Below are 25265 nucleotides of genomic sequence, written 5' to 3' on the forward strand. Positions count from 1 at the left end.
CGCTTTTTAAACTCTTTTTTTAGTGCTATCGGGTATATCATACATTATTTGGTCATTATGCGACATGGCAGGTAAGAAAGATTCGCCTTTGCTTTCACGATCGCGGAACTGGAAGAACTGAAGCTGAAGAATAAAATCCGTTTGATGTGTCTGCGGTACAATCCGAAAGAGACCCGTACCAATAAAACAAAAGCTGATTGGCTGCAATATAAGATGCATGTTGGTCTCTCACTAGCGAAAAAAAACGAACACCACACACACACTCTAAAACGCTGCGGGAGCATTTCAATGAGCAAGAGGTAGCGTTACATGGACGTAGGAAAATTAAGACCCGTTTAAAATTATTTAAGACCTAGAACTCAATACTTCAGCGAATTTAAGACTTTTTAAGGTCTTAAAATTTTGATTTTGAATTTAAAGACATTTAAGACTTTTTAAGATCCCGCAGGTACCCTGTAAAATGTAATGTATTCCTGTGACGGCAAAGCTGAATTTTCAGCATCATTACGCCAGTCACATGATCCTTTCTACTCAAGAAACATTTCTTATTAATACTGAAAACAGTTGTGCTGATTAATATGTTTGTGGATACGGTGATACATTTTTTCAGAAATCGTTGATGAATAGGAAGTTTAAAAGAACAGCATTCTTTTGTAACATTACAAAATGTTTTTTATTGTCAATTTTGATCAATTTAATGTGTCCTCGCTGAACAGAACCATTCATTTACCTAGAACCTTTTTCCCCTCAGACCCGTTTCTGTGTGCGTTTCCATCGCGGTCTAAAGTACCGTAAAAACTTGTTCGTCCTCCGCATATAAGCTTAATACGGCCTGAACAGTCATCTGTCCATCGGACATTTTTTTAAAAGGTGCACTATGCAACTTTTTTCCCGTCAGCTAGAGGTCGCCTATTCAAAACAAAGGCGTAGTTTGATGATGCCACGTTTGAGCACAGAATCTTGGGACATGTGGTCTTCACCTCACAGCCGGTGGGAACGAATCGGGATAGGACTCGGGCGGAAATCATGTTCATGGATGTGATTATTAACGTTACTGTAGTATGAAGCAGAGCAGGACCGAGTGTTGTGGAGCTGAGCAAGGACGCTGGAACGATTGATAATAAGACGAACATATTTCATGCCTCGCGAGCAGCGGGATTTACAAATAGTTGGAAACATTTGGGATATTGTAAGCAGAGTCCTGAAAGGGTGCGGGTACCCGACGGGTGACCCGCGAATTTTGCTGAAACGGGTGAAAAACATCCTGCTGTGTCGGATACGGGTGCGGGTCGGACAAGGGAGAAACACGGCTTTTAAACAGTCACGTGCAAACGAATATAGGCCAATATATAAAAAATATATGCATGTATATTGTAGAGGTGTTCCTAAAAATATGCATATACAAAAATATGCCTTGCCTGTATTCCAAGTTGATAAAATAATTTCAAATCCATATCAGTTTATCTGTGGCCGCGCGGCGCGCGCCCTCACAGAAGAATCACAACCACGCGCGCGATCTCCCTGCACTACAGTCGTCAAGATGGATTATGAGGAATTGAAGAAAAGATAGCCGCAAATGTGGAACTTCATCGCTGAGGAAGCACGCAGATAACTGGAGTAACAAACCAAGCACAAGCAGTTCTATCGAACAGTATTTGTGTTATGTTTCCTGAGTTTGGTCTCTTAATAACACTGTCTTAGTACATTAAGCCACGTTAAGTGTTTTTTAATAATGGTTTTCTATAGTAGGAAACGTTTAACGTGTAATTATACGCATTGCGTTCATATTCTGGGCTCATCTGATTTTTTGTACATAGTATACGTTATTAGTATTATGTTTACTGAGTTTGGTCTCTTAATAACAGTACATTAAGCCACGTTAAGCTCCCGGCTGAAGTTGCCCTTGTGTTAATGGTCGTGTAATAACTTATGTATGCTGGCAATAAACATTTTTGTAAGTGTGTCTATAATGTGATATGCTAAACTGATTTTATTGCGGGTCGGGTGTCGGTTCTATTTTAAGCGGGTCGGGTGCGGATTTTATTTAGTGGTGTTTTCGGAAAACGGGTCGGATGCGGGTTTAAGCACTGCAGGTACGGGCGGGTGCGGGTTTTCAAAATCGGACCCGTGCAGGACTCTGCTACATAACACTGGCCTAGTGGTTTTTGGATATTTTACTGAATTTTTTTTTTACTTAGTGCAGCTTTAAACTCCATTGTTGATTCAAATAGCAAACAATTCTTACAGCATCTACCGCAACAGACTTTTAAAAATGGTGGTTGAAATAAAATGCTACGTGCAGTCAACAAATCAAAATGCTCCCATCCCCGAAAGTTCCTGAACTTAGAAATTCCCTGCTCGTAAGGTAGTACTTTTTCAGAGTGGGAATTTTTTTCCCGGAACTTCACTTAGACCCTGGTCCCTGTGGTCGAAACACACAGTGTACCACCCCAAAGTCCATAGGAAACATGGCTTTTGTGTGGTAGTGTATATAAAAGTATTGTTTTTGGTGTGGCATCGAAATTGGTATCGAGAATCACAAAACTTAGTATTGGTACAAAATAACTTTTCATATTGTAACAATCCTAGTAATGACGCAAACGCTTCAAGATTTGAAATGTTTTCAGTAGCAACACATCCATTGTCTTTCTAATGATTCATGCGAGATCTGACCTGATCTTGAAGTCCTTCAGCTTCTCTGCGCTGACTTTGTCGATGAGAAAGTCAGGTAGCTTTTTGCCCAGTTGGTGAAAGCTGAAGAGCAGACACTCCACGTAGCTGAACTGTAGTTTGGGCTCTTCATTCGCAGCATTCTCTCCGTTCTCCTCCTCTGGAGGCAGGGGCATGAACTCCTGAAGACATTAGGGGACAGACAAAGGGAACACAAACACAGAATAAGAGGATGTTTGATGACAAAGAGGTTGAAGTGGAAAACTTTAATATATCCCTTTGTGAGTTCAGGAATTTAATGTATGCTTTTACCAGGAGCTTCTCAAACAGCATATTGAGGTTGACCTCCAGTTTGTCCATGTCACCACAATACGGACTCATCTCTGCTAACAACTTTAGTACCTGTGAAGCAAAAATATTTATTTTCAAGCATTCATTTCTAGAATCCTGTGAATATTTGGACATTTACAAAAAGAAAAGCATGCATTACTTTCATTTCCAAGCTTAATATGCAGAGACTACAGTTTATTTAGGGTTCAGACCATTTTTGACCAATGACCCTTTTGTGATTTCCATCATGCGATACACACCTCAAGCTGAATGTCCAGTTCTGCTACAGGGCTGGTGAGCAGACTGAGGTTGGGCAGAACAAATTCACAGAAGTATGTCACAAAGCGAGTAGAATGCACATTTTTCTGGAGAAGGACGAAAAAAAAAAAAAAAAGGTCATTATTTGTGATTTGCACCATTACTAGCAAAATATTTGTGGAAGACATGACCAAAAAAAAAAAAATCAAGTTTGAAAACAGAAAACATTAATAAAACAATACTAAAAAAAATATTTTGTGCAATATTGTTTATATAACTAAAATTGAGGCTACCGCATTTTTTCTTTGTTCAGATTCAAGTTTAATTTTTAACAGAAAATGCCCCTCAGTTTCAGATGCTGAACAATTTATTGAGGCTTCTGAGCTTTTGCCAGAAACTGACAAATTCAACAGCCGAATATTATTGGAAAAGCAAAATTATATTGATTGATCACATCCGCCACGGTGTGATACATGAGATTTAAAGTGCTGACCGTTGTTTTGGATTCACTCACAGAAAAGAGTGGCAAGGCCTGGCGTGTGCACTGCAAGAGTCGGTCGACGCTGTCCGCATCTGCTGGGTTTAGCGCCTGCTCCAGGAAGGCCTGCTCCACCACCAGCTCCACCAGCTGCTGCCGCCCACTCACGGTCTGCATGGTTTTCAGCCCGGACAGGATCCGCATCAGAAGCACAAACTCCTCCCCCGTCACATCCTCTAGCACCTAAGACAATCAGAGAGGGACAGGTCGAGTGTCAGGATAATACAAGGTAAAAAAAAAACGGTCTTAACCATTTCACAAATCACCGGTCAGGCAATTAGCAAGAACAGCACAAATAATATAGATAAAGTAACAGCAGGGAATAGCCTTCCCCAACTTGCAGACAGCTTTTTAGAAGAATCAGTGTTGTTCCACTCAATCTTGATGGCTTCAAACAGTTCATGAGTAGTTGAAAACGGTCTCCCAGTTCGTTTGAGTTTAATGGGAGACCAAATATTCACCAGGGTTCAAATCTGGACTCTGACTAGGCCAAAACATGAGCCTGATGGACTTGTTCTCAAGCCCCTTAGGCCTATTTGTCTTTGCAGTTTGGGCAGGAACATTGTCTTGTTGAAAAATAACATCCGAACATTCCTCTTTAGATAACTTTTCATTAGTAGGAAGCAATATTCTCTGTAGTGCAATATTCTCAGATTCCCTTGACTTTTGACAGTAAAGTAGCTCACCAATACCACCGCTTCGCTGTGCTAGAGATGCATTTATTATTATTTCTCACCAGATATTCGGAGACATCGCTCTGGAGCACCACACAATGTGTGTTTTATGGTGATTCATCAGTCCACACACCACTTTCCCATATTCTGCCCAAAATGTTATGCTGTCTTTGATGTTTTTCAGAGGCAGCAATGGCTTAAAGTAGTGCATTTGCTCACATTTTGCCAATTTCCTAACAATAATTTGTGCTTAAGACAATGCAAATCTTACAGACCCTAAACTTTTGAACAGTAATGGATATGTATAAAAAAATAAGAGTGTAGATACCTTTTTTGTCTCTATAAAGATGTAATCCTCAACCTCCTTTGTCATTGTGTCATCTGGCATCATTTTCAACTTAGTAGAGAGAAACTTAATCGCTCTCTCTCGAACAATATCTTCTCCCTGCAGGATCTGACTGAACAAGCCTCCCAGAGTTCCTTTAAAGAAAGACACCAGGGTAAAGGGGGATAATAACTTCACCTACAACATACGACTCTTTTAGTCATGGCAGACAATACTACAATAATCAGAATTTTATATATAGAACAAATAACAGAAATGGATACCTTTTGCATCAATTTTGAATATGGAGATCAAAGCCGTGTTAACTTGATTGAATTCAGCAGAATCATCTGAAAGATATGACAAGAAATGACTAAGATCAAACCGCTGGAAAAACAGTATGTCATTCAGATGCAATAGTTTTTGCAGAAATGCAAGTACTTTATTTACATCATCTAAAAACACTTAGTAATTGTGAGATGTCAATGGAAAAGCACTGTAGAGTACCTGTCTGCAACAGCTGTGTCAGGATGTCTGCGACTCTGGGTAAATTCTCTCCTGATGCGAAACGGGGGAGCTCTTTGATAGCCTGCCTTCGGATCTATAATAAAAAAGAGAAACAAAAATGTACAGACGTGTTTTCCGCTATCACCACCCACAAACAAGCAAATCCCTGATGTTATGATGTACTCACAGACACATCCTCATCCTCACACAGATCGAGCTGCGCGTTGATGGCTGCATCGGCCAGCTCTGGAAAACTGCTGAAAAATTTCGGAATGAACTGTGCGGCCAGTCGCTTCTCCTTTGCACCGCCTTTAACGCCATCCAGAATTACTTGATAAGCATCTTTGTGCTATAAAACAACAATAATAAACAAACAATACATAAAAATAAGTGAAATTTAATATTGATTTTAAATATTAATGCATCAACACTTTACGATAAAGTCGGATGTTAACATTAGTTAATGCATAACAGCAAGAAATATATTTTTACCGCTTTTATTAAGATCTTAAATGAGTAAATTGAGATTTTGAACTAAGATTAATAAATGCAGTAGACCTTTTTTACATTGTTAGTTGATGTTAACTAATGTCAACAAAAATGTTATTGTAAAGTGTTACCATGATAATTTAAACATTACTTAAATTAATGCTAGCAATGTTTCTTTAAAATGTATTTTAAGTAGTGCTGTCAAAAATCATGTTTCTTTAAAATGTATTTTAAGTAGTGCTGTCAAAAATCGATCATGATTAATCGCATCCAAAATAAAAGTTGTTTACATAATATACATGTGTACGGTATATAATTATTATGTATATATAAATATGCACTCATTCATGTATAAAATTAAAATATTTGCATGTATATTCTAGGGATGCTCCGATACCATTTTTTAGAGACAGAGTACGAGTACCGATATTTTGTTCCTTGTACTTGCCGATACCGATACGATACTTATACATTTATTCATTTCAAGTACATGAGCTTGGTATCGGGCCCTAGTATATACTGTATATGCATTAATAAAATGTATCAATATTTTAAAAATAAATATAACACCTTTTTCTTAAATATATACATGCACGTGTGTATTTACACTTATACATGTTATATATATACACATAATTAAACACCGTACACACACACACACATGTAAACATACTTTTATTTTGGATGCGATTAATCGATTTGAGAAGCACATTTTGATGCATGAAGCATTGCGAGTAATAATACACACTACCAGTCAATAATAGCATTTTTAATGTTTACTTTTTGCGAGAAATCTTCCTTATAATGGTATTTTAAATATTACAGTTTATTGAAGTCATTTTGAAATGTAATAAACATTTCAGAGCTGAATTTTCAGCAGAATTATCACGGTTTCAGAAAACGGTTGAGCAGCAAAAAATTCTCTCAACATTGATAAGAACCATAATTATTAACTGAACACTAATTATAATTGATTGATATATAAATATATACTTAAAATATAGTAAAGTAGAAAATAGCTCTTATAAATACTAACATTATTTATTACAAATCAAATAAATGCAGCCTAGGTTAACCTATTTTACACGTCATCAGATTTAATGCTCCCTAAATAAGTTAAAAGATATTCCCCCAGAAAAAAAATTCCCTCATCCTTCCTCCTGAAAGCTTTTCCTAAGATGTTAATCATTCATCAGTATTACTTTTCGCGAACAGCGGAAACCCGAATTCACAAACACATTACGTTCACAGCGTAACAAAAGGCGATAGCTTTCTCTTCAACAAAGCTCCAAAGTAACCCAAGTTTTTTTTTTAACCACATAACGTTGCATACGGAATGAACACTTCGTGGATGCTCAGCTGCCCTGAATGCTCACAGATGGCCATGTTAGCTTTTTACTCGAGAACACCCAAACAACCATCGCAAGCTATTAGGGCTAATGATGAGCTAGTAACGTTAGTCCGAGGAGGCCTCGCAGACACGCCAGTCTTTAATATTTATAAAATCCCACTCAAACGGAATATCTATAGAGTATTATTCCTATAGAGCGACATCTCAGATATACGAGGCTTTGCTTACCTTGCTGAGATCCTCTTTTGCGTCGGCGAGGATGCCGTAGTTACGGTAGAGATCCTCCACTGTCGCCGCCATCAGCGTGTCCGACTTCACCGCGGGGTTTCAATGAAAAACGACAGATGTGCTGCTCCTTCTGTGATATTTCCGCTGTGTCCGCTCGAAATGTGCTCAAACGCGTCACGGTATTAAAGCACAGACGTGATGTGGGCCTTTAGTGTGCTGTTATTTTGTAAGTAAACGTTGCTCTCGCGTGCAGGACGCCAGCTTGGGTTTGTTGCTCTGTGCGGCGGCGGGATGAACGTCACTTCTGCGCTTTTGGGGCATGATTGACAGCTTCATTGGTTGAGCGCCATCTGCTGGATTGGGTGTCTGATGGCACATCCATAGTAGGCCTATTTTTTCCCCATACTATGGAAGTCAATGGGGCACATGAACTGTTTTTTTAACCCATATTCTTCAAAATAATTATCTTCTTTTGAAGAAAGAAATCCATACAGGTTTGGAACAACTGGAGGGTGAGTAAATTACAATTTTTTGGGTGAACTATAACCATCATAAACTCAAAAAAAAAAAAGGGGTCTATATGGCAGAGGTCAGAGGTCTGAAGAACCGCTGAAGAACCACTGAAGCACCAAAATTGGTGCTATATAGCACTAAAAAAGGTTCCCCTATGATTACGAGCCAAGAAACATTTTTGGTGCCATATAGACCCCCTTTTTTTTTAGAGTGTAAGTTACTATGGGTTTTAGCCCCATTGTACTCATTCTATAAATGAAGTGCTAAATCTTGAAAAAAAGGTCAAATTTGATCATGTTATCATTGTCATGTGAGCTATAGCTATATATTCCCATCGTCTATGAATAGCAAAGTGAGTTACACTTTATTTGACAGTATGTGAACTTTCAATGTACTACTACTTACAGTGTGCTTACTCACAAAAGTACTGAGTAATATAAGGTAACATCATGGGTTAAGGTTAGGTTTAGTGGTAGCTTCAGGGTTAGAACCTAGTTATTGCATAGTTAGTGTCATTAAATACAATAAGCACATAGTACATGCTGAAGGGTTCGGTTTAAGGGTTTTCAATAACAACACTTTAAGGAAGCAACCATACATTGGTGTTTTTTTTAAAGATTATTGTCTTTTTTGTTGTTATATTTAACTTTATAATAATTTATAATCATTAGTCATTTGTATAGATGATTTATGCATATTATTGATATTTGATATATCATTTATTCATGTTATTATTATTCATTTATGTCATTTTAAGTTTTTATATTACTTATTTTACTTATCTTTCCTTATCTTTCGATTGTGTGGTTTAAAGGGATGTTTGTCTTCATGAATAGGAGATAAGAGTATGTCTCCATTTCAAGGTTTTTATCACCACAGGATGATGTTGTGAAGCAATAATTTTCCATTGTTTTTCCCTTGTTATGACACTTGTTGGAATCATACTGGTCAGACGAAGTCTGAGCATTGTGTAGTGCAAAATCTAGATGAAGTCTGAGCATTGAAACATAAGCAACGAAGGTTATTCAATAAACTCTGCTCTTTTTATTATCATCACTTCGTCTCCTGCTTCTGCTTATCTCTGGATAGTTTTATGAATACTTTGAATTCAGACATACTAGACATTTCACATACTACTTTTCACCTACAATAAACACTATATTGCCAAAAGTACACTCTAAAAAATGCTGGGTTAAAAATAACCCAAGTCTGGATGAAAATGGACTAACTCAGCAATTGGGTTGTTTTAACCCAGCGGTTGGGTTAAATGTTTGCTTAAAACAACCCAATTGCTGGGTTAGTCCATTTTCAACCCAACTTGGGTTATTTTTTACCAAGCATCTACTATTAAACCCTTAAACAAACATGCAAAACAACAGCAGGGCTGCCAGTGTGTGTTATGCTGCCATAATGCAGTGAATTTGGGCTCTATGAAATCTTATTTTTTCCCAAATTGCATGAACATTTTCATTTTTGGACTCCATTTAAATAGTTATTTAAAAAGCATGTCTAGTTAATTTAAATGAAACTTTTTATTAACAAGAATTTATTAAAAGTTTAACAAAAATTACATTTTTAGGGCCTTATGAAATACGTTTTATTTATAATATCTCTTATATTATTTGTTTTTAGTTTTCTGGATTTCATTTTCAATGGTTTAATACATTTTAGTAATCAAAAAGCATGTCTAATTAATTTAAATGAAACTTTTTATTAACAAGAATTTATTAAAAGTTAACATGTTACAACAAAAATTACATGTTTAGGGCCTTATGAAATACGTTTTTATTTCATAAAAATAACCCAAGTTGGGTTGAAAATGGACTAACCCAGCAATTGGGTTGTTTTAACCCAGCGGTTGGGTTAAATGTTTGCTTAAAACAACCCAATTGCTGGGTTAGTCCATTTTCAACCCAACTTGGGTTATTTTTTACCCAGCATTTTTTAGAGTGTATTGGGACACCCCTCCAAATCATTGAATTCAGGTGTTCCAATCACTTCCATGGCCAAAGGTCTATAAAACCAAGCACCTAGGCATGGAGACGCTTCTACAAACACTTGTGAAAGAATGGGTCACGCTTTCTATGTAGTGACGAATCACGCTTCTCTGTCTGGCAATCCGATGGACGAGTCTGGGTTTGGTGGTTGTCAGGAGAACGGTACTTGCCTCACTGCATTTTGCCAAGTGTAAAGTTTGCTGGAGGGGGGATGGCCACTTCCTGTTCCAACATGACTGCGCACCAGTGCACAAAGCAAGGTCCATAAAGACATGGATGAGTGAGATTGGTGAGGAGGAACTTGACTGCACAGAGTCCTGACCTCAACCCGATAGAACACCTTTGGGATGAATTAGAGCGGAGACTGCAAGCCAGGCCTTCTCGTCCAACCTCATGCCTGAACTCACAAATGTGCTTCTAGAAAATTCCTATAAACACACTCCTAAACCTTGTGGAAAGCCTTTCCAGAAGAATTGAAGCTGTTACAGCTGCAACCGATGGGCCAACACCATATTAAATCCTACGGATTAAGAATGGGGTGTCATTAAAGTTCATGTGCATGTAAAGGCAGGTCCAGGTCCCAAAACTTATGGCAAATCTGTGTATTCAGACACAAGTGTTGGTGTCTGAGGCAAATTATTGGCTCAGAGCAAAAAAGTCACAACTAATTGTTATGTAATCTATAAACTTTCAAGAAAATAAATATTATTTTTGGCAAAAATATATCCAAAATACTGTGCCAAAGTCAAAATTCCAAAGGAAATAAATATGGGTAATTTTGATGTTTTCACAAAAATTTTTTTTTTAAAGATTTATTGGCATATAAAATGTTCAGTGTATATATGAGCCTATATATTAAATATTACTCTACTCAAAGCTGTTACCTGCTACTTTACCTAAACTACTTTATTTGTATTGACTGTGAGCTGCAATCAAGTAAAACGTCCAGCAGATGGCATCAAAGGCCAGTAAATGTTTCTCTTTTTTTAATTCTTACATCCCATGAAATTGTGCCCTTTGGCAGCTCAACGTTATCTTCTTAATAGGAAAACCGGACTGAACTAATAACCTCAAATAAGATTACACTGAAACTCCTTCCAGTGAGAGGAACTTCCTCAATGAATCTGGCTCCTTTTCACAAATGTGATGCATCTTCAATATTTCAGTCTAAACGATATAGATCTGCAACAAAAACATGTAACCAACGGCCTTATCTTCATCAAGGTCAAATGTTCTTGATTAATACCCTTGCCATAAAGCTCTTTGACAGGGCTCACGTGCTGAAACACCGCCACAAAGGTTTTCTTAGGTGATCAACGTTAGAAAACAGCATCTAAAGCTTCTTAACAGCTAATCTGCTGAAAGAACTCTCGTGAACCTCTAGAGATTTACTCAAACCTAAACGGCTAAAATGAACAATCAAATGCCAAAATGAATTCAAAATCGCTTTCTTCATTAGATGTATTACTACAAAATATATACAACATTATTTTACATACACACTTGAATGCATTTTTTAAATTTCCATAATGTTAAAATTCCATAAAACTATAACTATAATGAAAATACTCATAAAAAGATTGAAATGCCAGTTTTTCTTCATTTCAGCATGTTTAGTTTCCACTACAAAGAAACGAGATTTCTTAAGAAAGAGAAGGTAGAAGGCAGGATCTGCAAGTAAAGTTTGTGATCTCAGTGTGGTTTCTACTGTACCTCTGTAAACCATGATCTCATCAGGGCATATTTTCACACAGCTTTACCACCTCCAGAAAAAAGTGTGACTTTGCATGCTTTACAAGAAAGGGCTGAACCGAAGGCTTCTTCAACCAAACTGACAAGCCAAACAGTATTTAGCACACAAACCACTGCATATGTCCACAGCAGTTGACTTCATTGTATTAAACGAACAGGTTCTAGCTTGTCTCAGTTCTCATAACTTTAGAAGACTGCAGTGGGTGTTTTGAGAGAGCTTTCTAACTAGTTAAGCCACACTTCATCTCTGCAGTGCTTTGCCCTCGAAGGATTTCCAGGAGTCCTGGCCGGGAGTCAAAAAAGGCCGGTTCGCTGCAGGAACTCTTAGGTGTCTTTTTGCTCTTGGTCGTCCTGGCTGCACTGACCTTGACTTTTTCTGAACACATCCTGTTTTTTATGGACAGAAGCTGGATGTCCGAATGCACATTGGCGACAGTGTGGCGTCGGACGCCGCCGGTCCTTTCCAAATAGGCTTCACCTTCGTGTTCGATTAGAGGTGCCAGGAAGGACTCGTGGGCAAAGTGTGTCACCATAATCTCAGGTTGAGTGAGGTGTGGAGTGTTAACCCGTCTCAAGCCTTCCAGACGATCCTCTGGGGGAGGAAGCGAAAACGAGTGGTTAGATTTAACGCTGACTACAGCATGCATAAATTAGACTAGGGTCAATGACATAAAAAGAAATCTAGTTTAAACCGCATGCAACAAGTTCTTACAAATGCACTTTTTGCTTTTGTTGGTTTCGTATGGGTTTAAAATAAACAAAGTTCATATTTAAAATTGAATGAAAAAATGTCATGTGATTATGTTCTGTTCAGTGTGTTTGTTCCTGTCATTCTAAGGGTGCGTCTCAATCAGCTCCCTAACTCGTGAATAAGTATATTGTGTTCACAAATTCGGGCACTGGTAAGGACGGTAAAGGACGCTGGCTCACTACACATTGGGACACTGAATACTATATTTCCAACTTCCTCATGGTACACAACACCACTACTGGTATTTATGAACAGCAGCAGAGATTATATCTTTCTGACATTACTTGTACTGTTATTTAAAGTACATTATGATACTTTACTTGTTACATATGTGTGTAATATTTCAGCCATAAATAAATGATAAATGTTAGCTAGATTATGTTCATTACCTGTCTAGCGATGCATTTTTATGCTGAAATATCATAAAATAGTGGTTTGTATTTTTGAAAACATATATCGCGAGTGATTTAAGTTTCACACTTCAGAGCTTCCATAAAGGGAACATGGTGAGCATCGATGCTCCCTGGTTTTCACAGTGTATTGTGGGACTTTTTAGGGAGCGATGTTTCAGTGCCCTGGAAAGATTCTGTGATTGAGACAGCCCTTAAAAAAACGAAGAACTAGTGAGCCGGTTGCATAAACTGCTTAGACTATAGTCTTAAAAGTTAGTCGTCTATTTTTTTCTTCAAGACTGTTCTTAACTTTTTAAAGTCAGTTACATAAAAAGTTAGATTGGTCTAATTTGAATCAGAAAAGTTAGACTGATTACCTCTTGACTAATTGCTAGTGTGTCAAATTAGTTCTTAAGACACAGTCTAAACATAATTGCTAAGTTTATGCAACTGGCCCCTGATTGAGACGCACCCTACATTTGACTTAGTTGTGTTTGATTATTGATCCCGTTCATCTGTTGTCTCTTTAATGATCTCATTAGCTCTTTTGTTTGCTCTATGTCTCCTTTATTCCTTGTCCTTTCTCGTCGATGTTAGTGGTTGTGAATAAAATACAGTATGGAAAGAGAGAAGAAGAAAGAAACTCAGACAGGATTGGAACAACTTGAGTAAATGGTGACATGGCTAAACATGGCCAAAATAAAAAAAAAATTAAAACAGAGTTGGACGTATGACAGAGTATTTCTGTGCCAAATACACTCCTTCAGTATGATGTCCATCAACGAGCTTCGTTCGGGTTACGAGAGCTGACGGCAGCACTTAAATTTTGTTTTTAGACCACAACATCAACAATGTCACTAAAGAAGTGTGTTTGTGAGGGAAAGATAACCTTGTTCAGCTTCCCAAATAACCCAGCGTAAAAGAAACAGTGGATGCAGTTTGTTTGACTGGAGCAGCAACGGCGTTCTGCAAGTGTGTTTGTTTGCTCTCGGCCATGAGTCGAAACCGCAGGCGGTGAGTGAAACTCCATTAAATGTCTGTGTTTTGTGGGCAATCGGCACATAAGTGCATATAATGTCAACTACACAAACTTATAGTGAATAGAAAGTTATCCAGGGAGGGATAATGCCATGAATGTATTGTGTGTGTGTGTGTGTGTGTGTGTGTGTGTGTGTGTGCGCGCGCTCATGACTCTTAAGCTCCGTACACTTCATCTGTCTTTTATAAATTGGACAAAACTAAAGACTCTTCAGAGATTTGAAGGATGCAATACTACTCTAAAGGTACTCAAGATTAACATGAGATTGGCTGAAACTGTGTGTTATGTACCCTTTAAATTTTGGGTGAATGATTCCTTTCATTTATAAAGATCCTTACATTTTTGGGTAGTTGCACTACATGACATTTAACAAAATTATCTAACTTTGCATTGTCATAAAAAGTTATCTTACAATTTTACAAGACATATTGATCTTAACACTCTTTTTGTGACTTTAATTTGCTGGGCAAACTTTTTTTAAATTATTATAATATTAATAAATAGTGAAGCAGTTTTCTTAAAATATTTATAATATTAAATGATTATGTTTTTTTAATGAGGCTTTTTCTTCATTATGATAATAGGACAGTTTTACCACCTTGACATATTTGACTTTATGCGTCCTCAAAAAATATCTAAATTAAATTAAATTTGGATTTTAAAAACTAGGTAACACTTTAAAATAATGTTTCATTTGTTAACATTAGTTAACTGCATTCATTAACATGAATTAACTTCTACAGCATTTATTAATCTTAGTTAATGTTCATTTCAATATTTAATAATATAAATTTTCAGAAAATTCAAAAGTTGTATCTGTTAAAATTAGTTAATGCACTGTGAACTAACATTAACGAAGGTCAATACTTGCTGTAAGAATATATTGCTCATTGTTAGTTCTGTAAGTTAATAGATTAACTAACATTAACAAACGGGACCTTATTGTAAAATGTAAAAATTGTAAAAACATGCTCATCATGGGTACTCATTTTTGAATAAATTAATAGATCCAGACAAAACCAGAACATCAAGTCATTGACCCACAAAACAAAAGAAGGTAAAGCATAAAATGAATGACCACCTGAAGAGGAATCACTAGGGCTTATGTAGAGGTAGTTACTCAGGTAGGGCGATATAACCATATCCACCAGTCTCTCCAGGCGGAAATACTCTTGCGTAGGTCCATTAGGCTCATGAATGCCCTGCCCAAAGAGAACATAATGAAAATATGAATCCAAAATAAAGACTGCTGGTAGATAAATAGTTAAACATCTGGGTTCAATCCCAAGGCAGCTGATGGAGTGGGAGTAATTCAGCAACGGATGATGCATCTCCATTATACCCTTAAGCAAGACACAGTATCCCTGTGGTACTCAGCCTTGTTCAGGAACAAAGCTGACAAATTTCTTTTGTATGGAGGAGCCTGATTTTAAAAATGAATGCTGGGTCAAGGTGCTTGGTTACATGGTGTCACTTCATATCTGATCTGAGATTACACCAGCACAAAGCAGATATGAATATATATATGCCACGCAGGGAATATTCTCGCAATGTATTTATCCTCATATCTCTGCTTCTTATTCTCACCTGTGTGTTAACAAAAGTTTGCATATGTTTGCATAACGTTTATGTCCCAGTGGAAGATTTTTATTAAAATGGATTTCAACTTTCTTCTTTTTGTCATATAAAGCAGTTTTTTTAAAATCATTATTTATATCTACTAACGCATTTTTATATTTCCAGTTTCCATTTTAATTTTAGTTTAAGTTTTAGTAATTTTTATTAGTTATTTTTAAATCATTCTATTTAGCTTTAATTTATTTGTATTTCAGTTTTAGTAAGTTTAGTAAGTTTAAAATTAGTTGCCAATGCAACATTTCAGTTAAATTTTTCCTATTATATATTTTATCTTATACATTATTTCAGCTTTATTTCAACTAATGAAAATAGTTATATACTTTTGTTATATACTGTATAAATTACCTTGACTGTAAATCTAAAAATATGAAAATAATCATAAAAAATATTATTACGATGATCTGAACATATAATAAACATAATTTCAATATTTTTTTCAATATTTATCTATTTTTACACAAGTTATAACTGTCCCTCACTTGTGGCTTTATTTCAACAGCCAACGTTTTTCCGACAAATCATTTTTTCCCTAAATGTTACTGAACAACTGTGACAGTAAAGAGCATAAGATGATATATATGAGAGAAATTATGTGCGGAAAAAAAACTAAGTGTGTCCCAAATGACACACTATGCACTTATGCATTATGTACACATATGTGTAGTGTATGAATTTTATAAGGTTATTAGAGTCTGATAGCCCTTCGCCCACCGCTATGTAATTAAAGTTTAAACAGTTGAGTGCATGAAGTGTCCAACATTCCGCACTTAGTTTTTTTGGTTAATTAAGTGCATCATCCGGGTATTTAAAGTGCACTTTTTTGGAATTTTCAGTGTGAACACACTACTCACACTATTTATACTACAAAGCATTATATAATAGTGCATAAGTACGAAATGGGATGCACTTCAAAGGGATAGTTCACTCAAAAATTAAAATTCTGTCATCATTTACTCACCCTCAAGTTGTTCCGAACCAAGCAGATCTCAGCAGCCATTGACTAGTGGGGGAAAAATACTATGGTAGTCAATGGCTGCCGAGATCTGCTTGGTTACAAATATTCTTCCAAATATCTTCCTTTGTGTTCAGCAGAACAAAGAAACTCATACAGGTTTGGAACAACTTGGTGAGTAAATGATGACAGAATTTAAATTTTTGGGTGAACTATCCCTTTAAAGGTGAACTATGTAAGATTTTTGCAGTAAAATATCCAAAAACCACTAGGCCAGTGTTATATATTTTGTTCAGTTGAGTACTTAGAATATCCCAAATGTTTCCAACTATTTGTAAATTGTGAGAAATTGCTATTTTAACCAAGGAACCGGGACGTGTGAGCTATGCGTTTGAGGGAGTCGCCTGTCGATTGTGTCATATCTGCGTTACCCTTGGTTTATTTAGCAGAAATGCTGTACTCTCACTGCAGTGTGAACAAGTGTCATAACAGCCGCCGAGCGAACGTCATAACTTCCTTTTCAACACACTCAGATATATCTAATACGATAAACAGAGTTGCGTTCATACTCATCACTGGAAAAGAGGAAGTGGCGCCGGTGACCGTCTCATAATAAAAGTCCCGCCGGCGACTATGCCGTAATAACAGTCCCGCTCTTCAATCGCCCCTGCGACCTTGCTCAGCTCCACAACACTCGGTCCTGCTTTGCTTCATACTACAGTAATGTTAATAATCACATCCATGAACATGATTTCTGCCCGAGTCCTATCCTGACTCTTTTCCACCGGCTGTGAGGTGAAGACCACATGTCCCAAGATTCTGCGCTCAAATGTGGCGTCATCAAACTACGCCTTTGTTTTGAACAGGCGACCTCTAGTGGACGGAAAAGTTATATAGTGTAGCTTTAAGGAAGAATTAAGGTAAATATAATTTGAAATCAGATTATTGTTATTGTGCATCAAGCTGTAATTGTCAAATTATGCTAAGAAGTATTTCCTACTAAAAGGCGCTATTTGACTCTGGTCAAGTGTATCCATAGCAGACTGGTGGGAGTGGCCTTGGACGGCAACATGCCCAGTGCATTATGGGTATTGAAGTTAGGCAAAAGGGAAAAAAACAACCGATTTTGGCTGTTAGTCAGGCACCCATTTCAAAATTAGTAGCAAAATTGCAGCCAAATTTTATTGAAAGCCCATTTTGCCAGTGGTGAAATACCCCTTTAAGGGTACAAATGAAATAAGCTATAGTGAGACCTCACCTGCAGGATCAGCAGCATTTGTGTGATTGGAGGAGGGTATGAGGAGCCCTGAAACATGTTCTCCAGAGGAAGCTTCAACAGAACCATGTTCCTGAAGCACAGCAAAGCCATTTGCCTCACAGTCAACTCCTGACCCTACACACACAGCCAAAAAACACCATTTACCATTGTGCCGGTAACTTGACACTGACCTACTACTTTGAATGGTAGGTGAGATCATTTTAATACCTGCACGGGGTAGAAAATAGCTTGAAGAGTTGGCAGGATCTCTGTGAAATACCTCACCCACATCTCAGACAGCGCTTGCAGCCAATTTTCATCTGGGTATGAGAAATGGGAGAAGAATGCAGGGAGTGATTGAATTACACATCTGTATAAAACCTTATTAAAGCGCACGCAGGTCATGAAATTATTAAAAAATCGAGTTCGGCACTCACCATTATGAAGCTGAATCTTCTCCAAAATATGCGCCAGACCCTTATTCAAGAGTTGATCCTGGATAAAATGAGTGATGCAAGTACTTTAATCTGGATTCATTATGAGTGTAGCTCAGTCGACAGCACAAAAAATAATTTCCGCTTATCTCTTTTTTCTTATAGTGAGCCACTTACAATGGAAGTGAATGGGGCCAATTTGTAAGCATTAGAATACTCATCATTTCAATAGGATAGCCATAAGAAATAACCCCCCAAAAAAGTTATAATAACTTGTTGCCATAATAACAATGTCCTAAACCCTAAAATGACAGTAAAAATTGTGGGTAACACTTTACAATAAAGTTTTATTTGTTAACATTAGTTAATGTATTAACTAACATGAACTAACCATGAGCAGTACATTTGTTACTGTATTAGTTCAGTAATTAGTTTTTATTAACGCTAGTTAATAAAAATACAGCTGTTCATGGTTTGTTCATGTTAGTTTACAGTGCATTAACTAATGTTAACAAGATTTTAATAAAGTATTAGTAAATGTTGAAATTAACAATAACAGAGATAAAATGCTAAAAATAGTTAATGTTAACTAATGAACCTTATTGTAAAGAGTTACCGAATTTATTCATCTTAATTAATGTTAATTTCAACATTTAATAATATCAAAAGTCGCATTTGATCAAATTAGTTAATGCATTGTGAACTAACATGATTTTTTTATTAATTAATTTGAACAAAGTTGAATAAATGCTATAAAAAAAAAAAAAAAAAAAAAAAAAAAAAAAAAAAAAAAAATATATATATATATATATATATATATATATATATATATATATATATATATATATATATATATATATATATATATATATATATATATATATATATATATATATATATATATATATATATATATATATATATTAAGGTTAGGTTTAAGGGTACGTTCAGGATTAGTACCTAGTTATTACCCAGTCATTGTAATAACTATAATAATATGTACACGGGGAACAGGACTGTAAAATAAAGAGCTACCTTTAAATGCTACAAAAATTGGCCCCATCACTTCCATTGTAAGTGCTCAATTTTTTGAGTAATTTTTGTAATTCACTGAAATATATTTTTATATATAATAATATATTTTACCTGAAAGTACTCTGTGATAAATGATCCCAACTCGGTTCTCAAAAGCCACCTATTAAAACAGTTCAATAGCTTAGACCATCATTATAAAGTTAATTTTTGCATTTTCTGAAGAAAATGTGAGTGATGCTGCCTGTACAAATCTCACTAGCACAATGCAAGGGTGTTGTGGGTGGCTGCTAAATGTTGATAGTGGTTTTTAGTGTGTTTCTGGGTCATTGCCTACTTGCTCAATTCAAAAGTTTCTGATCGTGACTTGATTGGAGATCAGAAATAGGGCTACCAACTGTCACGCATTCAGCGCAAGATTCACAAAATTGACACCATTCTCACGCTCTCTCGGCACACGTCCATTTTCTCATGCAGTGAAAAAAACATTGTGGATTAAAGAGGAGACTGACAACGCGCCGACAGACAATATGAATGTGATTTGATATGAAACAAAATCTCAGCTTTCAAATTCTGTCAATTTTATAAAAGAATTCAAACAATGTATACCGATAGCGGGGGCATGTGAACCGATCATCAAGTTACAGCATGAAATAAACATTAATGAACATCAGAAGGAATGTCTCATGTAATCGCTCAGTGTTTCAATTGCGGAAAGATGGCAATAAAACAGCTTGTAAACAATGTCACCTCACATTACATTTACCTCTGAAAAGCCATTTAATTACCATATAGTAGGGGTGTGACGAGACACAAGATTGGGTCCACGAGAACGAGACGAGATTTTTACATAGTATTTTTAAGAAATCCTCAATGATGAAATGCATGACTAGAAAAATAGTTTGCAGGGTGCATTGAAATGTTTTAACACATCATCTTGTAATGAATGTAATTTCAGTTCTACTTTTTGAGTATGAATGATCATATGCAGTAAAAGACAACAAGCACTGTAAAGGTTTAGCCAAAAACTCAACTGACTGGCTTCTTTCCTGTATGATTGTCTCTGACCTTAGAACTGCACATGAGCTTCTTTTGACCTCCTAACTGAACTCCTCTCCTTCCCACAAATTGATCAGATATTAAGTGCAAACAATAACCATAATCAAAGTTCTCAATACTCAAAGTGCAAATAGAGACCAAATTTTTCTTCAAGCATGATACAGAGCTAAGAGATGATTACAACGAGCTTTTATATTGGGAGATATTCATGAGCCGCTTTCAAACAGTGGTAACGTATAGAAATCGCATTTGAATGCGCGCTCCAGTTTACTTTCACTTTCGCTAAGTCTGACGCTTCTGCTGTGCAACGAATCCTCTGCCACGGTCCAGTCCACTAACATGTAACACAAACTCGTAACACACGCTCAATGTCTTCTCGTCACGTGATCAGTGGTAGTTCTGCGCACTAGGTAAACTCGAACAGCTTGTGTTGGATGAGCTGATGGAATAGACCAATCGGTAAGCCCCGCCCCCCTTAGTTACTGTTGCTAACTCGGACAAACAAACAGAGTTGCTATCTCTTGTACATGGCTGTTATTCTCTGTATTGATGTCTTACCGTATGCTTTCATTCAGGGTGTAAAGCTCATTGGTCTGTAGCCCCCCACCTTGGAAGACTTTCATCACAGCCGTTTGAACACTGCAAAACAGAAACGACTCAGGAAATCAGGCATAATTCAAATAGCCTGACCGCTGATTTGCAAGCTGAACAAATTCTATGCAAAGCATGCCTTTATATGCAAGACTTTCACTTTGTAAAAGATGTCAGAATCTAGCAATGTCACCTGTGTCAGGGAAATTCTCTCTGTGTTTATATCTATGGTCAGCGTTTTTTGTCTGCTTGCCAGCAAACTTTCACTGCCAACGACCACATTTGACTAACATCCTGCTCTACACTTCCTGAGAGAGGGGCAGCAGAGGTCCCATTTCCATAAGGAAGTGGTAAAGGCAAAATCTGCTGTCTGCTTCCTTCTCTAATGCCTTAAAACTTGTGTCTCTAGGGTTTTTCCCAAAAACGAAATATAGCAAGCTAATTGCGAAGTCCTAAATTAGAAAGCAAGGTTCCACTTTTGAGTCAGTGGCACTGCCAACATCACCAACATCCTTTTAAATGCAAAGTTTGCGGCTTCCTGAAATGTTCTTTTTATTTGTCTTATCAATTTAAAGGGACAGTTCGCCTAAAAATAAAAATGATCATTATTTGGGTCAATGACATTTAAAAAATAAATAAATAAATAGAATTCATGCATTTCTACAATGACTTCTATAGTGAACTCTATGAGAATGTTTTTAATTTCTGAATTAAAACTCATTTTGATTATTTGGTTGGGACTAAAGTCAGCTATGGTCCTGATATTATAATGAGAACAAGAAAACCCCTCCCTATTAAAATAATACATATTTTAAACTTTTTAAAAGCATGTTTTATTATTATTTCTTAGAAAAAAATATTTTAACAAAATTGGTAGGCTACATTGTTTATTAATATTCAACAAACTTTTGTCTGTCAAATCCAAGGCATGTGGTAAAACAAAACAAAATTATATATAGAGAGAAAGACCCTGCAGACCCTAGTTTTATGACAAGATAAGGTTAGTTCAGTTTGCAAAGAATCATGTGGTGCGACTTTCTAAAAACAAAATATTTGGCCCCACTTTATATTAGGTGGCCTTAACTACTATGTACTTACATCAAAAAATAAGTACAATGTACTTACTGTGTTCAAATTGTATTGCAAAACACTTTTGCTGATATTGAGGTGGGAATCCCGGTAGGGTTAGGGACAGGTGTGGTGTGATATGGGTTAGTTTAAGGGTAGGGTTAGGTGTAAGGGAAGTGTCAACTGTGTAATTACAAATGTAACTACAGAAATTAATTACAGATGTAATTACATGCAGGTATTTTTTTTAAATGTAAGTACAATGTAAAAACATGTATGTACACAATAAGTGCATTGTATCAAATGATTAATTAAAATGTTAGTAGTAGTAGTACATAGTAGTTAAGACCACCTAATATAAAGTGGGTCCAAATATTTACTAATTATTAAAAATATATATAATTAAGATGTGTACACTCATGTGTATTCAACGTGTAAGGAAAATATGTCATTCGTTTTTACTTGATGTTTACACCACATGACATGTTTACAGTCAGTGGATATAAACTTTTCTTGAAAATTGTATAACATGAAACCGACATAAAAACAAACAACGCGTTTCTAAGAACTTGCCACATGTTTTTATGAAAAATACGTTTATTTCAGGTTGCAAAATGTCATGTGGTGCGACTCCCTAAAAACTGAATAATATATTTAAATAGTAGGCTAATTCATTATATTTGCAACAAAAAATATATATTTTAATTATAAAAATTATATTATTAAATTATAAAAAATTTATTATATTGAAAAACTTTTTGGAAAATAATAATTAAGGTGTGTACATTCACATTTATTGTGTAAAGAAAATATGTCATTAGTTTATACTTTATCGTTACAGTACATGACACTTTTAGAGTCACTTTTCTTGAAAATTGTATAAAAGTTTTTTAAAACCATATGGAATCAATATAAACACAGAGTACATTTCCTGCCATGCTTGTTTTTATGATAAGACATTTTAATCCAGGTTGTAAAATGGCATGTGGGGACTCCCCAAAATATTTGAAAATTAATAAATCATGATAAAAACTTATATTAAAAAAAAAGTGTAACAACTAAACAAGACTTTCTCTTTAAAAAAAAAAAAATCTCTATTGGCTATATAAAAATGCACTTAAAAAAATCTCATGGCCATTCATTAAACAATGCCTTTTCTCTTGGGAAAGGGAACCACCCACCTGTTCCAAACACTTGCGTTGGACAGCTGCAATGTTGGCGAGCTGGCATGAAAGCGGGCAAGGTCTGACAGCACAGGCGAGCTCATGAAACGGGGTCTGGGCTTTCGTAATGACCCCATGGTTCAGGTGCGATGAGGACAGGCACGTGCTAGAACAAATGTGAGATACAGAAAGTCACGTTAGAGGCGAAACCTCCCACAAGGTACACTGAAAGAGTGACGCAAAAAACACACCAAACCACCGCAAATGGCAGTTGTTTACACGATTAATCTGCGGTGACTCATTTATAACGATGCCTGTGTCATAGTGAAAGCCGCACAGAACGTCAACCATACAAACAAGCACACTTCCTTTGATGTGCAGCCTGACATGAGACTTCCTGATGAACTTACGGCTGCGGAGGTATCTGATAAGCGCAAAAAATCTGTTAGGATGCAGTTAACCAGATGCCTGTATCAGATGCTGACACGTTCAAACACAGTGCTCCTCTTGGTTTTCTATGCATGCATGCTTCCCAGAAATCTGACTCAAGCTGTCTTGCTCACAGACTCACCCTTGATGGCATCACAACTCGATCCCACACACATCTGATACCAGATAGCAACTGTAAACTTACATATTTATCCCAACTGCCTAATATGCTCAGTCTGTGCATCAATTCAGTGCAGCAATGGCAAACTATGTTGCCATGAGAAGGCATACAATGGCTCCAATTATAGGCTTTGTAAAAGCCTTTGATGGGTTAAATTGGTACTTTATCCACCCAGCAAGATGGCAATGATGTCATATCAGATGGCACACCGAATCCGTTTGCTGCAAGAAAGTGAGCTCATTCACAGCCTAACATTATGAATGAAAATGTTATGCATCCATACTCGCCATCTGCTAATTATGAGGCCAAAAGCAAGCCATGCTGCAGACTCCCACCGCTGTTGAATCATTCTCTGCACTCGCATACATAATTCGCATGAATTGAGCTTATGGGGCGCCTCTGGTCATAAATCACACTAACCAAGACATCACGCTTCTGCCTGGCTCCTTAAGAATAATCTCATTCTTTCAGCTCTGGCACATTAATTTATTCACCAAGCGCTTTAGTGAATTAAGGCTTGGATTGTCCGGTTTGATGGTTGACTGGTGAACTTCTAATAACAGACATGAGCAAGTACTCAGGCCAGTTAGGTAATGCAATTAAGGCTGCAGCATCTCAAAGCATGACCAGAGGAGAGTAAACAGCCTCATTTATCATCCGTGTCCAACTGCTGACCTGGCTTAAGTACATTAAGCGGACTCTTAAAGTAAGCCTCAACTTTTTGAAGGCCTGTTTACTACCAAGGAGAATAACTAAACAAGTTTGAATAATCATTCTAATTCTATGAAAACAGTGACATCCACACCACCTACTTAGTTTGGTTTTAATTTTGGTGAGCCTGAAACCTTTTAATGAAAGTGTTGTTTGGTTATAAAAACACTCAGAAAGTTGTCCTTTCATTCATTTAAAAGAACACATAATTCTGTCATCATATACTCACCCTTGTGAAATTCCAAACCTGTGTGGTATTCTTTCTTCTGTGGAACATAAAAGAAGATATTTGGAAGATTTTTTTTTTGACCAAAACAAAATTTGACTTGCACTGTATGGACAATGATACGTTTGTCAAAATATCATGTTTTCTGTTCCACAGAACGGATAGAGGGTAAGAGTTATGGGTGAACTATCCTTTTAAATACAATTTAAAAAATGCTTTATCCGACTGTGTCTATAAATGAAAGCCCAAAAATGTTGTGGCGCAGCCAATGAAGCATCCTAACGAAGGTCTATGTTGGGGAATCATCTACAACTCAAGAATCCGACACCCATAAAAAGGGAGCTTTACTCTGTAACACTTTCTATTAACATTCATTAATGACATTAACTAACATTATATTAGTAAAACTGGCATTAAGTTCTATACGTTTTTATTCATCTTCTCGCGGGACCTCAAGACGCTACTGAGTAATGTTGACTTACCCGCTTGTTCTTCTTAACTGAGTGTTAGTTTGGCCACATTGTATTTTCCGAGACCGTTCTCACGCATTAAACGCTCAGTGTAACTTCGACGAACGCTACTGTAAAAAAAACATCATTAAAAGTAAAACTTTAACCCTCAAGCTCGTTTGTCAACTTAGTATTCATCGGGTGAGACAAGCATGAAAGATGCTCCGATGTAAAGCGCCGCTCGTGGGCGGTCCATGGGA

The 25265-nt window shown here is 36.6% G+C and overlaps 2 protein-coding genes across 5 annotated transcripts in view; both read right to left on the reverse strand.

Moving 5' to 3' along the window:
- The window catches only part of api5 (apoptosis inhibitor 5), a 12267-nt gene extending 4589 nt beyond the window's left edge, over positions 1-7678 (reverse strand). Inside the window, exons 1-9 of one of the 2 annotated variants that reach the window (XM_079810343.1) lie at positions 7371-7678; positions 5490-5651; positions 5303-5396; positions 5080-5145; positions 4799-4950; positions 3773-3979; positions 3261-3365; positions 2983-3072; positions 2674-2852 (exon numbers count right to left, since the gene is read on the reverse strand). In XM_079810343.1, coding sequence (XP_079666469.1) covers positions 2674-2852; positions 2983-3072; positions 3261-3365; positions 3773-3979; positions 4799-4950; positions 5080-5145; positions 5303-5396; positions 5490-5651; positions 7371-7442 — 1127 coding nt within the window. In that variant the 5' untranslated portion in view covers positions 7443-7678. Of the gene's footprint in view, positions 1-2673; positions 2853-2982; positions 3073-3260; positions 3366-3751; positions 3980-4798; positions 4951-5079; positions 5146-5302; positions 5397-5489; positions 5652-7370 lie in introns of both variants that reach the window. The other variant, XM_079810342.1, reaches the window with a different exon arrangement.
- Positions 7679-9598: 1920 nt separating this feature from the next.
- prr5l (proline rich 5 like) lies at positions 9599-25265 on the reverse strand. Of its 3 annotated transcripts, XM_079809497.1 has the most exons (10): positions 25039-25265; positions 24560-24596; positions 23028-23175; positions 20746-20826; positions 19243-19291; positions 18100-18157; positions 17891-17982; positions 17663-17797; positions 14896-15016; positions 10687-12224 (listed from the first exon to the last, which is right to left on the reverse strand). In XM_079809497.1, the coding sequence occupies exons 3-10, from the start codon at positions 23144-23146 to the stop codon at positions 11854-11856; spliced, it is 1026 nt and encodes a 341-aa protein (XP_079665623.1). In that variant the 5' UTR covers positions 23147-23175; positions 24560-24596; positions 25039-25265; the 3' UTR covers positions 10687-11853. The 3 variants fall into 3 exon arrangements, with proteins under 3 accessions (XP_079665622.1, XP_079665623.1, XP_079665624.1); XM_079809496.1 differs by lacking the exon at positions 24560-24596 and having other exon boundaries at positions 9599-12224; XM_079809498.1 differs by lacking the exons at positions 24560-24596; positions 25039-25265 and adding an exon at positions 23261-23386 and having other exon boundaries at positions 10869-12224.

This window comes from Gobio gobio, assembly GCF_949357685.1.
Source record: "Gobio gobio genome assembly, chromosome: 25".
Taxonomy (NCBI): Eukaryota; Metazoa; Chordata; class Actinopteri; order Cypriniformes; family Gobionidae; genus Gobio; species Gobio gobio.